Source organism: Phyllostomus discolor, chromosome 3 (genome assembly GCF_004126475.2).
Source record: "Phyllostomus discolor isolate MPI-MPIP mPhyDis1 chromosome 3, mPhyDis1.pri.v3, whole genome shotgun sequence".
In the NCBI taxonomy this organism is placed as follows: Eukaryota; Metazoa; Chordata; class Mammalia; order Chiroptera; family Phyllostomidae; genus Phyllostomus; species Phyllostomus discolor.
Genome location: NC_040905.2, coordinates 101,444,549 through 101,458,066, shown reverse-complemented (window position 1 = coordinate 101,458,066; position 13,518 = coordinate 101,444,549). Strand labels below are relative to the sequence as shown.

The 13,518-nt window shown below is 44.8% G+C and overlaps 1 protein-coding gene across 2 annotated transcripts in view; it reads left to right on the top strand.

Annotated features, from left to right (window-relative positions):
* LOC114491352 (nodal modulator 1) overlaps positions 1-13,518 on the top strand; it is a 52,111-nt gene that overhangs the window by 22,510 nt on the left and 16,083 nt on the right. For both annotated transcript variants that reach the window (XM_028505390.2, XM_036020887.1), the window contains 7 exons: positions 863-1,037; positions 2,579-2,720; positions 3,932-4,063; positions 5,229-5,365; positions 6,923-7,010; positions 9,243-9,306; positions 10,306-10,401. In XM_028505390.2, coding sequence (XP_028361191.1) covers positions 863-1,037; positions 2,579-2,720; positions 3,932-4,063; positions 5,229-5,365; positions 6,923-7,010; positions 9,243-9,306; positions 10,306-10,401 — 834 coding nt within the window. The remainder of the gene's footprint in view (positions 1-862; positions 1,038-2,578; positions 2,721-3,931; positions 4,064-5,228; positions 5,366-6,922; positions 7,011-9,242; positions 9,307-10,305; positions 10,402-13,518) is intronic.

Sequence of the window (13,518 nt, the reverse complement as noted above, 5' to 3'; positions counted from 1 at the left end):
ACAGGTTTTTATCTAAAATTATCCTTTAAGATTAGAAAATTTAACCTTTAGTCCATTAAGGAAACAATTGTGGCCTTCATCTGGGGTACCTTATTGTACTTGAACACATCAACTGAGGGAAAAATGAAGAACATTACTGAGGATGATGGTCTTTCTCGGGGAGTGGGTGTCTCTCTCCCTGTATTTCACATGTCTCTCGAGATGCACTTTGGAGCACTTTACACGCTGCTCATGTGGTCTCTTGTCTGAGTCATAACCTTAATAGGGCTTGTCAATTTTAAGTTGCTTTTCTGGCTCCTAACTCCTAAGGAGTTCAACTTTAGCTTTGCATTTTTCTCGCTTAATTACCTTTTCACTTCAGATTCCCAGATTGCTTTTCTTATCCACCCATTATATGGGACCACAGGCGAGGAAGGTGTCTTTGATAACTCTGCCTTGTTTATGGCTGGGGTAATGCTGCACTTTCTCAGGCAGCGTGCAGCTCTTGCTTTTAAGGGCTAGCCCACTTTCTCAGTCTGAGGCTGCTCCGCTGTCACTGATTCGATTACCTAAAGCATTTTTTTATCATCTACAGATTTTCTGAAAATCACTTCCACAGTGAGGGGTTGCCAGACGTCACCAAGAACACACACACAGCCCTGCACTGGGCCCCCACTCTGCCTTTTCCCTTATTCAGAAGGTGGTCCAGTCTTTCCAAAGGTTGCTTTTAAAACTGGAGCCATTTGGGCTGCATTCCTGTCTATTAAGATCAAACTACTCTCAGGGACAAGGGCTAGAAGACGGACGTGTAATTTTGGTTGATAAGTGCCTTTCCTGTTATAATTGAGTTCTCATGCTGGGATGAATGGTCTCCTTGTTGCAGGTTCAGTGTCTGCGGCCAGATATCCATCATTCGCTTCCCTGACACTGTCAAGCAGATGAGTAAATACAAAGTTGTCCTGTCGTCTCAAGACAAGGACAAGTCTTTGGTCACTGTGGAGACGGATGCTCATGGATCATTTTGTTTTAAAGCAAAACCAGGGGCCTACAAAGTCCAGGTACGATGAGTTTTGTTTTAAGATATTTGAAAAAGAGCAATGATTATTTAAAAATTTATTTAATTGCTTTTAGAGAGTGAGAGGAAGAAAGAGAAGAAAAGAGAGAGAGAAACATTGATTTGTTGTTCCACTTACTTGTGCATTCATTGGTTGACGCTTGTATGTGCCTTGACTGGGGGTTGAACCCACTCCAACCAACTGAGCTACCTGACCAGGGCTGAGCGGTGATTTTTTAAAAAGGGTTATTATTAGCCACAATGGGTTAGAGAAGGAACATTTCCATTTCCAACTTCTTATTTTGAAATCTTTTCATTTCTGCACGTCACTATTCATAGAGCAGACAGGCAATCAGTTTAAAAATGATGCAACAGGCATTTTGCTTTTCCAGTGTGATGTTTGTCAGGGGTTAGGTTCAGGCTGCCAGTTGCGCCTCCACCTTCTCAGGCTTTTGGCAGCTGCAGACTATCCGTAAGTCCCAAAGGAATTAAAATGAACTCTTTAGTAATGACAGCTCAAAAATTTCCATAGTGCATGGCTTCTGGAACCCGAGGCCTTTTCCTGCCTCACTCTGAATTGAAGATGCTAGGCAGGCACCATGTGATTTCTCCATCTAGGCAGGTAGAGAAGCTGGGGAGACGTGGGCCCTTGGTCTCACTGTGAGGGTGAAGGCCAGAGCACAGATGAGGCTCGTGGGCAGGAGACAAGACAGAACCAGAGGTCAGCCCACAGTGCCTTTCAGTGTAGTGGCCCGGTCCACGGGGCAAGACCCTGTCTCTGTGGATCTCAGACCCTCACCCATCAAGTCAGCCGCTGCTCCTCCTCCCTGAGGACGAGCAAGTGAAGGAAGGTTCCTTTTAAGACTTGCTCTCCTCTAGGGCAAGTGGGACCCCCCTCTGAGGAGCTGGGGTTGGAGAATAGTATGGTGTGGGGGCTATCAGCTCCTTTACTAGACAGCAGCCTCTTGCAAAGTTGGCCACATCGACAAGCCTTTGGAAGCCCTTTCAGAAGCATGAGTAGGGACTTATCTGAGGAAGGGCAATTCTGAAGTGTTACCTTTGCTATGGATGAAAAATGTGACCATTGCCTTTTTTCCCAGTCCTTCTTGTTAGCCTGCAAAAGACCCCTAGAAGACAAGAAGAAAATGGCCTAATTTCTCTATTGGGCATCCACACAGCGTCGGCAAGTTTGTATCTTGTGGCACATATAACCTCAAGCCAGGCAAAGGTTCTGAGACTCAGTGTGGTCCCCACCCAGTGTTCAGGTGACGGCTGACAGCTCGCATGTCTCTGCCGAGAGTTGTGCCCGATAGGCTTGTGCACACAGTGGTGCTGCTGAGGATGAGTTTTTACACCTGATTAGAAATGTGTTGTCTTCACACAGGCTACTCGCATATTTGTTGTGACTGTAAAACTTGGCCTAGGAATGAACCTTGTCCTTCGAAGTCCATTTCGCCTTGGGCCCAGATGAGTGCTCTGGCGCCCTGCAGGCCAGGGGAGCAGCAACCCCGATGTAGCTGCTGACGTTGCCCTGCGTTCCCACAGGTGGTGGTTCCTGAGGCAGAGACCAGAGCGGGGCTGACCTTGAAACCCCGGACGTTTCCTCTTACTGTGAAGGACAGGCCTGTGATGGATGTGGCCTTTGTGCAGTTTTTGGCGTCAGTTTCTGGGAAAGTCTCTTGTTTGGGTAAGGTGTCTATTGAAAGCAAGAACAGATAGTTATAAAAAAAGCAGGTGGGTAGAGGTGGGGTTTTGGTGAGCTTGTCCTCACAAGCAGCATTAAAGCAGAGCTGCTCCAGGGCAGTGGTTTTGGAGAGTTCATACTGCATCCAGTTCTTTCTGAAGAATAGCCACAGCGAGTCACAGAAGGATTTCTCTTGGAGTAGTTCTGTTTGGCTCCCCCAGAAATGTGTGGGTCTCTTTTGCCCCTCCTCTGATTCTGAAAGGAAGGTGGACTTAGGCCCAGGTTTCAGTCCTGGCTCTTTTGTTTACCAGGTATGAGAGTATAAGCATTTACTTGCCCAGTTACTGCTTTCAGAGGTTTTTTGTTTGTTTGTTTTTAAGATTTTTATTTATTTATTTCCAGAGAGAGGGGAAGAGGGGGAGAAAGAAAGGGAGAGAAACATCACTGTGTGGTTGCCACTTGTGTGCCCCCAGCGGGGGTCCTGGCCTGCAACCCAGGCACGTGCCCTGACTGGGAATTGAACCAGCGACCCTTTGGTTCAGAGGCCAGCACTCAATCCACTGAGCCACACCAGCCAGGGCCAGAGGGTTTTAATGAAGCTCAAATGTGGTCATCAAGAGGCAATGTAGCACAGTGACTACCTAGGCTCTAGAACCAGACTACATGGGCTTGAACCTTTGCTGTGGGACCTGGGGCAAATTATTTAACCTCTCTGTGCTTTGAGTCCCAGTCTGTATGGAGATGATAATAGTAACTGCCTTAGGGGCTTGTTGTATCAAATGAATTAGCTTATGTACAGCCTTTAGAAGTACCTCGAACATAGCAAGAACCATTTAAATGTTTGCTATTATTAGGAATACTAATGTTATTATTATGATAAGGGGCCCAGTGCTATGTCTCGTATAAAGTGAGCATTAAGTAAGGTTTTATCACCTTTCTCTCTTTTTCTCCGGCCCCTCTTGGTGCTCCATAAATGTTACTTTCCCCATTTCAGTAAACTGGGCAGCCCCTTTCACCATTGTAGCTTCCTTGCTTGGTACTGATGACCTGCATGGGGGGCACTCTGTAGAATCGAGTAGCTGCACATTAGCTTTAAAGGAGCCCTGGCACTGCCCTTCAGGAGACAGGCAGTAGCGTGCAGCACACACAGGTCAAGGGTTCGAACATGGTTCACAAGGGCCGTCAAATCAAGCCCTCCTGTCTTTTTTCTGTAGACACCTGCGGCGACCTGCTGGTGACCCTGCAGTCTCTGAGCCGCCAGGGTGAGAAGCGGAGCCTCCAGCTCTCTGGCAAGGTCAACTCAATGACGTTCACGTTTGACAATGTTCTCCCTGGAAAATACAAAAGTAAGACCCTAAGACAGTCTCTTATGGCCCTTACACGTTTCCTGTCTTCCTAAACATTCTAAAACCCAGCTCTCAAATTGCATCCCAGCTGTATACCTTTACTTGTTTAACTCTTCTTTGGCCCTCGACCTTAAATGTGCTGTATTTAGCATTGGGCAGTGATGCAGGAGCTGAGGCTCTGGGAACCAACTGCCACCTTATCAGGGCGACCCACACACTTCTTCTTTGGGAGGCTGCCCTCATCCGTGCTATTTTATTTCTAAATGCTGGAAAAGAGAGTGAAATAATGCAGTGTGTTCTACTACTTAGCAGCTGTGTGACCTTGGCAGTCCCTGAGACTCAGTTTTATCTGTGAAAGAGGAGTAACAGGCTTTCTGCGGAATGTAACACTAGACGAAATACAGTGGTAAGCCCGTGCACAGTGTATAAGCACAGTGCCTGGTAAGCACAGGCGCTGGCAAACACTGGTTCTCTTTTCTCTGCCCTTCTCCAGAAGCTACCAATTGCCTGTATTTCTGCCTTTTCAAAGCTTAGCTTGGAGTAGCTGGCAGTGAATAGCTTATAAAGTCTACTGCTTTTTCTGGGGAATTATATTTCTCATTATATATGTGTGTTATATATATTTTTTCCATTATATATAGGTGTTGGCAAACCACCGCATAAGGGCCAACAGCCCATGTTCATAAACTGTTTTGTCTGAACACAGCATGCCCTTTGTGTATGTATTGTCTGTGGCTGCCTGTGTGTTCTAAACATAGAGTTGAACAGTCGGGACCCCGTGGCCTGCAACGTGCCGAATGTTTGCTCTGTGGCTCATTACAGAAGAAGTTTGGTGATCTCTGAGTATCTTACTTACAGCTTGATGTTTAGACACAATTGAATTTCTTTCTGGACATTTTAATGACCATTGGTTTCAATTTTTCTTTAATATTCTTCCAAGCATTGTTATTGTGGTGTTTATAGTATTTATTGATATGTTTGTATATACACATGTATGTATAGTTAGATATTTAAATATACAAGTGTATGCATATTTAAAATACGTTTGTATATATACACATGTGCTTTTAAAAATTAGTGAATTCATCATAGTTTCTCTGTGGTGGTATTCAGGGGGTGACATGCTCCATGCCCATGTGTCTCTTTGTGTCGTGTGCTTTTGCAGTAAGCATCATGCATGAAGATTGGTGCTGGAAGAACAAGAGCCTGGAGGTGGAGGTTCTGGAAGACGATGTGTCAGCAATTGAGTTTAGGCAGACGGGCTATATGCTGCGATGTTCCCTTTCTCATGCCATCACTCTGGTATGCCCGGCTTCTGGGGGTCCTCTTGTGTGGAAGGGCCCTTGCCTTTGGAGAGCAGGAAGGACTGGCGTGCCAAGAAGATTATGATCATAGTCTAGTCAGATTTCTTTTCCTGCCCCTCAACTCAGCCACCTCATATAGAAAGTATCATCAGGAAGCATTTAAAATGCTTCCATGGAAGATGGCTTTATTTGGGAGATTTCCTGGCTTCACATTAAATTCCAGCTTTGGCGATTTGGGGAAGCTGCTGAAGTAGTACAAAGCGCGGTGGTTTTCTGTCCTTGGGCAAGTTCATTTAATGTTTCTGAGCCTCAGTTTTCTCCTTCAAAACTGGGATCATAACGTCCACTTCTCAGGGTTATAGGGAGGATAAAGTAAAGCCTTAACACATCTAAAATCTCCTTGGCAGGTACTGCTATTATTTATTACCAGGTGCAGCGGAGTCAGTTCCCAGGACTCATATATTTATATGGTTCAGAGGACAGAGTTGTTAGACGGGATCTTATTCTCTTGTTGATGGGTCTCCATGGCCTGATAGGTAGTGTACCAGGTGGACTTCTGGAAAGGGAACACCTGCACAGACCTATATGGGTCCATTTATTAATTTTATATAATTTTTTGACTGAAAAAATGATATGTGTCTTTGTCAGGTACCCAGTAGAGAAACTCAGGCAAATGTCAATTAAGTGACTGCTTATGTTAGACGCTAGAGGAATTGAAAGTGGTGCTTTCCTTTGGCTGCTGACTGCTCTAACTGGTTAACTACAAATGCTTGACAAACAGCTTTGTTCCAGGACATGGGTTAACTAATTTCCAATTGAGAATAAGTGATAGACATTTAGGAAACCGTTCCTTTCCTTAAATCCTACAGTATATTTGTTTCCCTTAGAATAAGATCCATATTTCTTAATGACAGCCAACAAGGCCCACTCCTGACTCTCTCGTGACCTCCTACGCCGTCAGCCTTGCTCACGGAGCCCCAGCACACTGCCTTCTCCGTTTCACAGTGCGCTCATTCCCTCCTCCGCGCTTTCCCACATGCTCTTTCCTCTTGGAACTCTCTGTCTGCCCTGAAAGTGCTTGTAGTTGGTTTTCCTCATCACTCAGGCTGCAGCCCAGTGTTTCCTACGCAGGGCAGGACTGCCCTGAGACCATCAAGCTAACGACGCTGCAGCCAGGATCCTTCTGTGTGTTGAACCCCTGCTTATTTTCCTTATGGCTCTGTTACTTACCAGTGGAAGTCCACTCGTTTCTTGCTGACCACATTGATTTTCTGTCTGCTTATATTAGAATGTAAGCCTCCTGAGAACAGGAGCCTTGCCAGCCCCTAGCTCTGGGTCTGTCACATAGCAGGTGCTCAGTAAATATTAGTTGACTGAATGAAAAAGAGCACATTTTTGTTGGAAGATTTTGAAGGTTTTTAATTTTCCCATGGCACCCAACTGTTCAAATGATTAATGGACAAAACAGATGACTGGTTCTGAAACAGAAATATTATTAATCATCTTGTGTCTCTGTCTTCCCTAGTAAGTCATTGTATTGGCTTTGGTCCCTTAGGAATTCTATCAGGATGGAAATGGGCCTGAGAATGTGGGGATTTATAACCTCTCCAAAGGAGTCAACCGCTTCTGCCTGTCCAAGCCTGGTGAGTCTAGGAGGATGGATGTGCTATGTGTTAGGGAAACAGAAAAGCACCAGGGGATGGTTTTAAAACATTTACGTTTTCCTACCTCAGTTCTACTTGCATCAGGTTACCAGCTCTGGTTGCGGTCAGTGTATGCTTGTTTTTCCATCTCCCTGGAGGGAGTGGTACTCTTCCCCCAGGAATGGGAGCTGGGGCTGGCCAGTCTCTTGGGCTTGAGTTGAGTGGAGACTGCTGGGCCCTTTCACTTTTATTTTTTAGATTTCATTTTTCAATTACAATTGGCATTTAATATTATATTAGTTTTGGGTGTAGAACACAGTGATTAGACCCTTTCGCTCTTAAAAATATTATACCATTTCTTCTTAAGAGCCATCTTTTTAAAATAAAAATTGGATCATCTCTCCCCTTGTTTAAAATACTTGGGTGGTTTCTCTCTCTTTTAACAACTTTAAGATGCAGTTTGCAGATCAGAAAATTCACCCATTTAAAATGTACAACAGAACAAGTTTCAGTAAATTTACCAGGTTGTACAGCCATCACTATAATCTACTATGGAACATTTTCATCAACCAGTAATATCCCTCATATGTGTTTACAATTAATTTCCTCTCTGGGCATTAATTAATTTTTTGTTTTTATGGATTTGTCTTTTTTTTTGACATTTCATATAATTGAAATCATGTAATACTGGTATTTAGTCTGGCTCCTTTCCCTGTGTTTCAGTTAGGATGCCTTTGGCTGCAAGTAACAGAATCCACACAACAGTGCCATCAAGAAATGGGGATTAATTGGGCTTAATAACAAAGTCTAGCAGCATGTGACTACAAGCATGGGTTCAGTGGCTAGCAGATGTTAGGGTTGCTGTCTTTGTGATTCTTTTAGACTGTTCCCTATATTAATTCCTTCTGTTTTCAAGATAATTGCCATTGCTTCAGAAAACTTGTCATTTTTAAGGCAGAAAGACCAGGAGAGGGACAATCATTTTTTGTGCCCCACTCTTCTGGTATACTTTCTTTATGTCTTATTGGCCAGAACCATATCACATGGTCACCTCTAGCCTCAAGGGAGGCTGGAGCAGTTGAATATGTTGCTGAGGCTAGACACATTGCCCCCCTAAACATAACCCAGGTCTGATGTCATGATAGGAAGGACAGCTGTTGGAGAAACAACTAGGAAGGCTGTGGTTCATGTGTTCTTTGCTCAAGTGCTCTTCCTGCTCCCTGTACCCCACTCTGTACCCAGCCGTGCCTTCCGGCTGCCACTTCTGGTTCACATGGACTTTCTGAGGATGGGAGGGTGCTCTGTTCTTGTTTATGTCCCCCTGTTGCTCACAAGAACTGAGTTCTTTCCTTTACTGCTCTTAGCATAATAGGTCTGCTGTGTCTTGTCAGACGCCTCTCTCTGTAGATGGTAAGCCCTGTGATAGCAGAGGCCATATCCCTTCCTGCTGTGGACCAGTATCTAGCACAGTATCTGACTTGTAGTAGGTGCTGGTGCATTAATATTTGTCAAATGAAAGAACAAACAGAATCAATGTAGAGGCGTAATCATTTTTCTCTGCTAGGAACTGCACTGGGGCTTACTCCGTGTGATACACACAGCAGAGACAGTTTGAAGTAATGTCAGTTTTTGTAGGACATATGACAGAAATGTGGGTTAATGATCAGTTGTGGGGAATACATTGTTAGACTTTGCTCCTTCCTGAAATTGACTGGCGGTGATGACACACGCCCCTAATTCATGGTTACCCTGCATGATCTTCTGGTGTGAACGTGTTTTCTGTGATTGTTTTGTAATTTTCTGGGCCTTCCCCTGCCCCAGGCCTCCTTTTAGGAATATTCTATATGAAGGAGTTCAAGCTGTGGTTATCTTTTGAATTTTTAACAGATTCTATTAAGTAGGAGACTCTCAATCTCAGTTGCAATAGAAATGCACTTCTGTTCCTTCTCGTGCACATAATCTGTTAGCTTGGTCTGTGTGGATTAAACTGCTGTGAGTTGTTAAATTATAGAACTGAAAATCCTGAGCTTGTCAGTAGGCCATTAAGTGGTTTGGGTTAAGGGAAAGATGCCATCAGTGGCAGCGAAAAAGGCATTTCTGATCTCATTGTTGCACTTCTGTGCTATGTCGTGGGTCTTCAACCGAGGGGCTGCCTTTGGATTTCAAATGTTGAAATTGTTTAGCCTAATAGATGCCCTTCTCTGAAAATTACTTTTGCTTTTCTGGCTGCAGGCGTGTACAAGGTGACTCCACGCTCCTGCCACCGGTTCGAACAAGCATTCTACACCTATGACACGTAAGCTGGGTGCTCCCTGCTCTGTGGTGTTGGTGTGGCTTCCACGGAGAATGCGTGTATGTTCTCTTCTTCAGTCATTTCTGAGAGCAAAAGGAGTTTTTTTGTAGTTTTTCTGGAAGAAGTAAGTTTAGGCTTTAAAGAGAGTTTCTACATGAGGATTTGAAGATACTTGGGTAAATTATTATTATTTTTTTAATTTTTAATTTAAACATTTTCAATTAGAGCTGACTTCAATATTATATTAGTTTTGGGTGAATAGCATAGTGATTAGATATATAATTTGTGAAGTGATCCCCCCATAAGTCTTGTACCCACCTGGCACCAAGCGTAGTCATTACAATATTACTGACTATATTCCCTATGCTGTACTTTGCATCACTGTTGTAACTGCCAGTTTGTACTTCTTAATCCCTTCCCCTTTCTCACCCTGGCCTCCAGCCCTACTCTGGCAAGCCTCAGTTCGTTCTCTGTATTTATGAGTCTGTTTCTGTTTTGTTTGTTTGCTTATTTTGCTTTTAATATTCCACATTAGTTGAACTCATATGGTATTTGTCTTCCTTTGTGTGATGCATTTCACTTAGCATAATGCTTGGGTAAATTACTGAGAAAATGGAGATAGGATCTCTTTCCCAAGAATTCTGTAAGCTGAGATGGAAGGCTGTGGTTTTGATGTGGATTAAATATAATTTGTGTTAAGTCTTCCTCCAGCTCTCACTGATGGAAATTTCTCAAGCTCAATCCCATCATTTCTTTACTTTACAAATGCTTGTGGGTTTCACTGGGAATTGGAGGTGTAAAGATTTGGGGAGGAAAATTAGTTTATTCTTTAAAACACTGATGTAGGTGATTCAGAGGTTATTTAGCCCAAACAAAGAGCGCTTTCATGTAGTATATTTTTTGGGGTTAGGAAGGTGGCCCATGAAGGGTGTTGTTTACCATCCTTTGAGCATACTGGGTGATATTGCTAGTGTTTTCTCTCCACTTCTTTGATTTATATAGGTCTTCACCCAGTATCTTGACGTTGACAGCCATTCGCCACCATGTCCTTGGAACTATCACCACTGACAAAATGATGGATGTCACTGTGACTATCAAGTAAGACTGCTGCTCTGTGGTGGGCTGAGCAGGGGAGGGTGTGGGGGAGGCCTGGGGGCTCCTCTGCCAGGTTCTCTGAAAAGTAGTTTTGATTTCTTATCTCTAGGTGTGTATACAAATGGCCTTCCTTCTCATACTTACGTGATGTAGCCATAAATTTACAGCAGCCTTGCTCCTTTCCTTTTATGATTCAAGAATTAACTTTGGGTGAGGAAGAGCGTCCTGACAGCTCTTCCCAGTGTCTTAAATTTTTGTTTGAACTCTTTATACTTCTTGTCTTTGCTAGGGGAAAAGAAATCTCTGGTTTGGTCATTGTATTTCAAGTGCTTCAGTGAATTCAAAAGTCTTGCCTGTTTTTCTTAGACTTTTCCTCAAAGACTTGGAGAACGAGACAGAAAGGATAGGAAAGGCCGTCCCTCCCAGAGGGTGGGCTTTATGTCAGTGTCACCTTTAAGAGGAATTTTTGCAGTGTGGTGTGGTGCATCTGAGACCCTGATTTTCTTGGGAAATGAGAGTTTTGGCAACACGACCAACTCTGTCAAACAGTATGAAAATCTGAGTAACTGTCTCTGCCCTTGCCTTGGTTGGGGTTGTCTTCCCAGCAGTGTCTTCATCTGTCTGTCAGCCCCCTTGGCACCTGTCCGTCCTTTCAGACGGTACTTACTGAGAATCTTCAGTGTGACTGGGCATAGGCCGCAGCTCCTGCCCTGGTCTCATGGGGCAGGCATGTAGTTCAGGAATCAGACACAGAACTGTAAAATTATAAGTGCAATTAAGTGCACTGAATTTTACCTTGTCGAGGATGGGGTCCATTCAGGAGAGGCAAATTGGTGGGGGCCAGCCCGTGTTAAGCCAGAGTGATCCTTTAATAGTAGAAGCCATATCATCCCTCTACTTAAAACCCCAGGAGTTTTCCATTCCACTCAGAATGAAATTCAAGGTGCACACCAAGGTCCACACCAAGGTCTGCGAAGCCCTAGGCTGACAGCTGCTTCCCCTAGGAATCCCCCGGCCCATGAACTTTTCCCTGGGCCCCTCTGCCGCGGCTGCCTTGTCTCCCTGCTGTCCCTGGAGCATGCCAAGGCAGCCCTCCCTCCAGGACTCCACGGGCTTTTACCTGCCCTCCCCTTGCTTGTGACACTCCTCACCCAGCGGGCCTCCTGGCTCCTTTCTCCTTTCTTTTAGGTCTTGGCTCAGTGTTACCTGATCAGAAAGGCCTTGGCTAATCCCCTAAAAATAGCACCTTTACGCCTATCTCCTCCCATGCTGCTTTATTTTTTTTTCATTATACTTGTCCTGTGACATCGTTTTTCATTCCATTATCTGCCTCATCCCACCAGAACGTGTATTCCACAGGGTCAGGGGCTGTTGTCTGTCCTGTTTATGGCCCCCAACCCTGTAAGCCGGTGCCTGGTTCTCTGGCAGAGGATGTTCTCACTGAAGGTTGAATGAAGAACTGAGGATGGTGGCGTGGGGGGAGCTCCGTGTCCTCAGGAAATCTGATGTGTTTTCATCGAGTCATAAAGTCAGTGGTATTTCGTCCCAGCCCAGATGTACCAGATACTACTACCATCATGCAGAAGTTCTGTCTTGACTTCTGGCCAAGATGGAGGCATAGGTAGACACACTGTGTCTCCTGGCACAACCAAGATAAGGACGACAACAATTTAGAAACAGAATAACAACCATAACTGACAGAAAATTGAACTGTATGGAAGTCGGACAACCAAGGAGTTAAAATAGACACATTTATCCAGACTGGTAGGAGGAGCAGAGTCGGACAACGGGGTGGAGAGGGGTCAAGTCACAAAGAGTGGTGGGACTGGGCTCGTAAGGCATCCCGGGCACACAGGACCGCAGTGGGCGGACCCTGGGCATGCAGGCGGCGGCTGGCAGACCCTAAGCGTGGGGTGGCAACCAGCAGACCCAGCGAGGTGGTGACTGTGAATTGGGGCATTGTGCGCACAGGGTCCCAGCGCCAGGAAATAAGAGCCTCAGGGCACTGATTGAAAACATGTGTGGGGGTTGAGGTGCAGGGAGAGACTCCCAGCCTCACAGGAGAGTTCATTGGAGAGACCCACAGGGTCCTAGAATGTACACAAACCCACCCACCCAGGGATCAGCACCAGATGGGCCCAGTTTGCTTGGGGGAAGTGGTGGAAGGGACTGAAATCCTGCAGAGCAGAGCAAGCACCATTGTTCCCTCTCTGACCCTTCCCCCACATACTGTGTCACAACCCAGTGATGTAGGTTGCCCCACCCAGGTGAACACCTAAGGTTCTGCCCCTCACTAAGTAACAGGAGCGCCAAGACAAAAAAAATGGCCCAAATGAAAGAACACATCAAAGTTTCAGAAATAATACAACTAAATGATGAAGAGATAGCCAACCTATCAGAAGCACAGTTCAAAGCACTGGTGATCAGGATGCTCACAGAATTGGTTGAATTTGGTTGTAAATTAGATGAAAAAATGAAGGCTACACTAAGTGAAATAAAGGAAAGTGTACAGGGAACCAACAGTGAGGTGAAGGAAACTGGGACTCAAATCAATAGAGTGGACCAGAGGGAAAAAAGAAACAACCTAACAGAAAAGAAGGAAGAAACGAGAATTCAAAAAAATGAGGAGAGGTCTAGGAACCTCCGGGACATCTTTAAACATTCCAACATCCAAATCATAGGGTACCAGAAGGAGAAGAGGAAGAGCAACAAGTGGAAAACTTATTTGAACAAATAATGAAGGAGAACTTCCCCAATCTGGCAAAGGAAATAGACTTCCAGGAAGTCCAGGAAGCTCAGAAAGTCCCAAAGAAGTTGGACCCAAGGAGGAACACACCAGGGCACATCATAATTACATTAGCCAAGGTAAAAATGAAGGAGAGAATCCTAGAAGCAGCAAGAAATAAGGGGATGGTAACTACAAAGGAGTTCCCATCAGACTGTCAGCTGATTTCTCAAGAGATCTTGCAGGCAAGAAGGGGCTGGGAAGAAGTATTCCAAGTCATGAAAGGCAAGGACCTGTATCCAAGATTATATAGCAAAGCTTTCATTTAGAATGGAAGGGCAGATAAAGTGCTGCTCAGATAAGGTCAAGTTAAAGGAGTTCATCATCACTAAGCC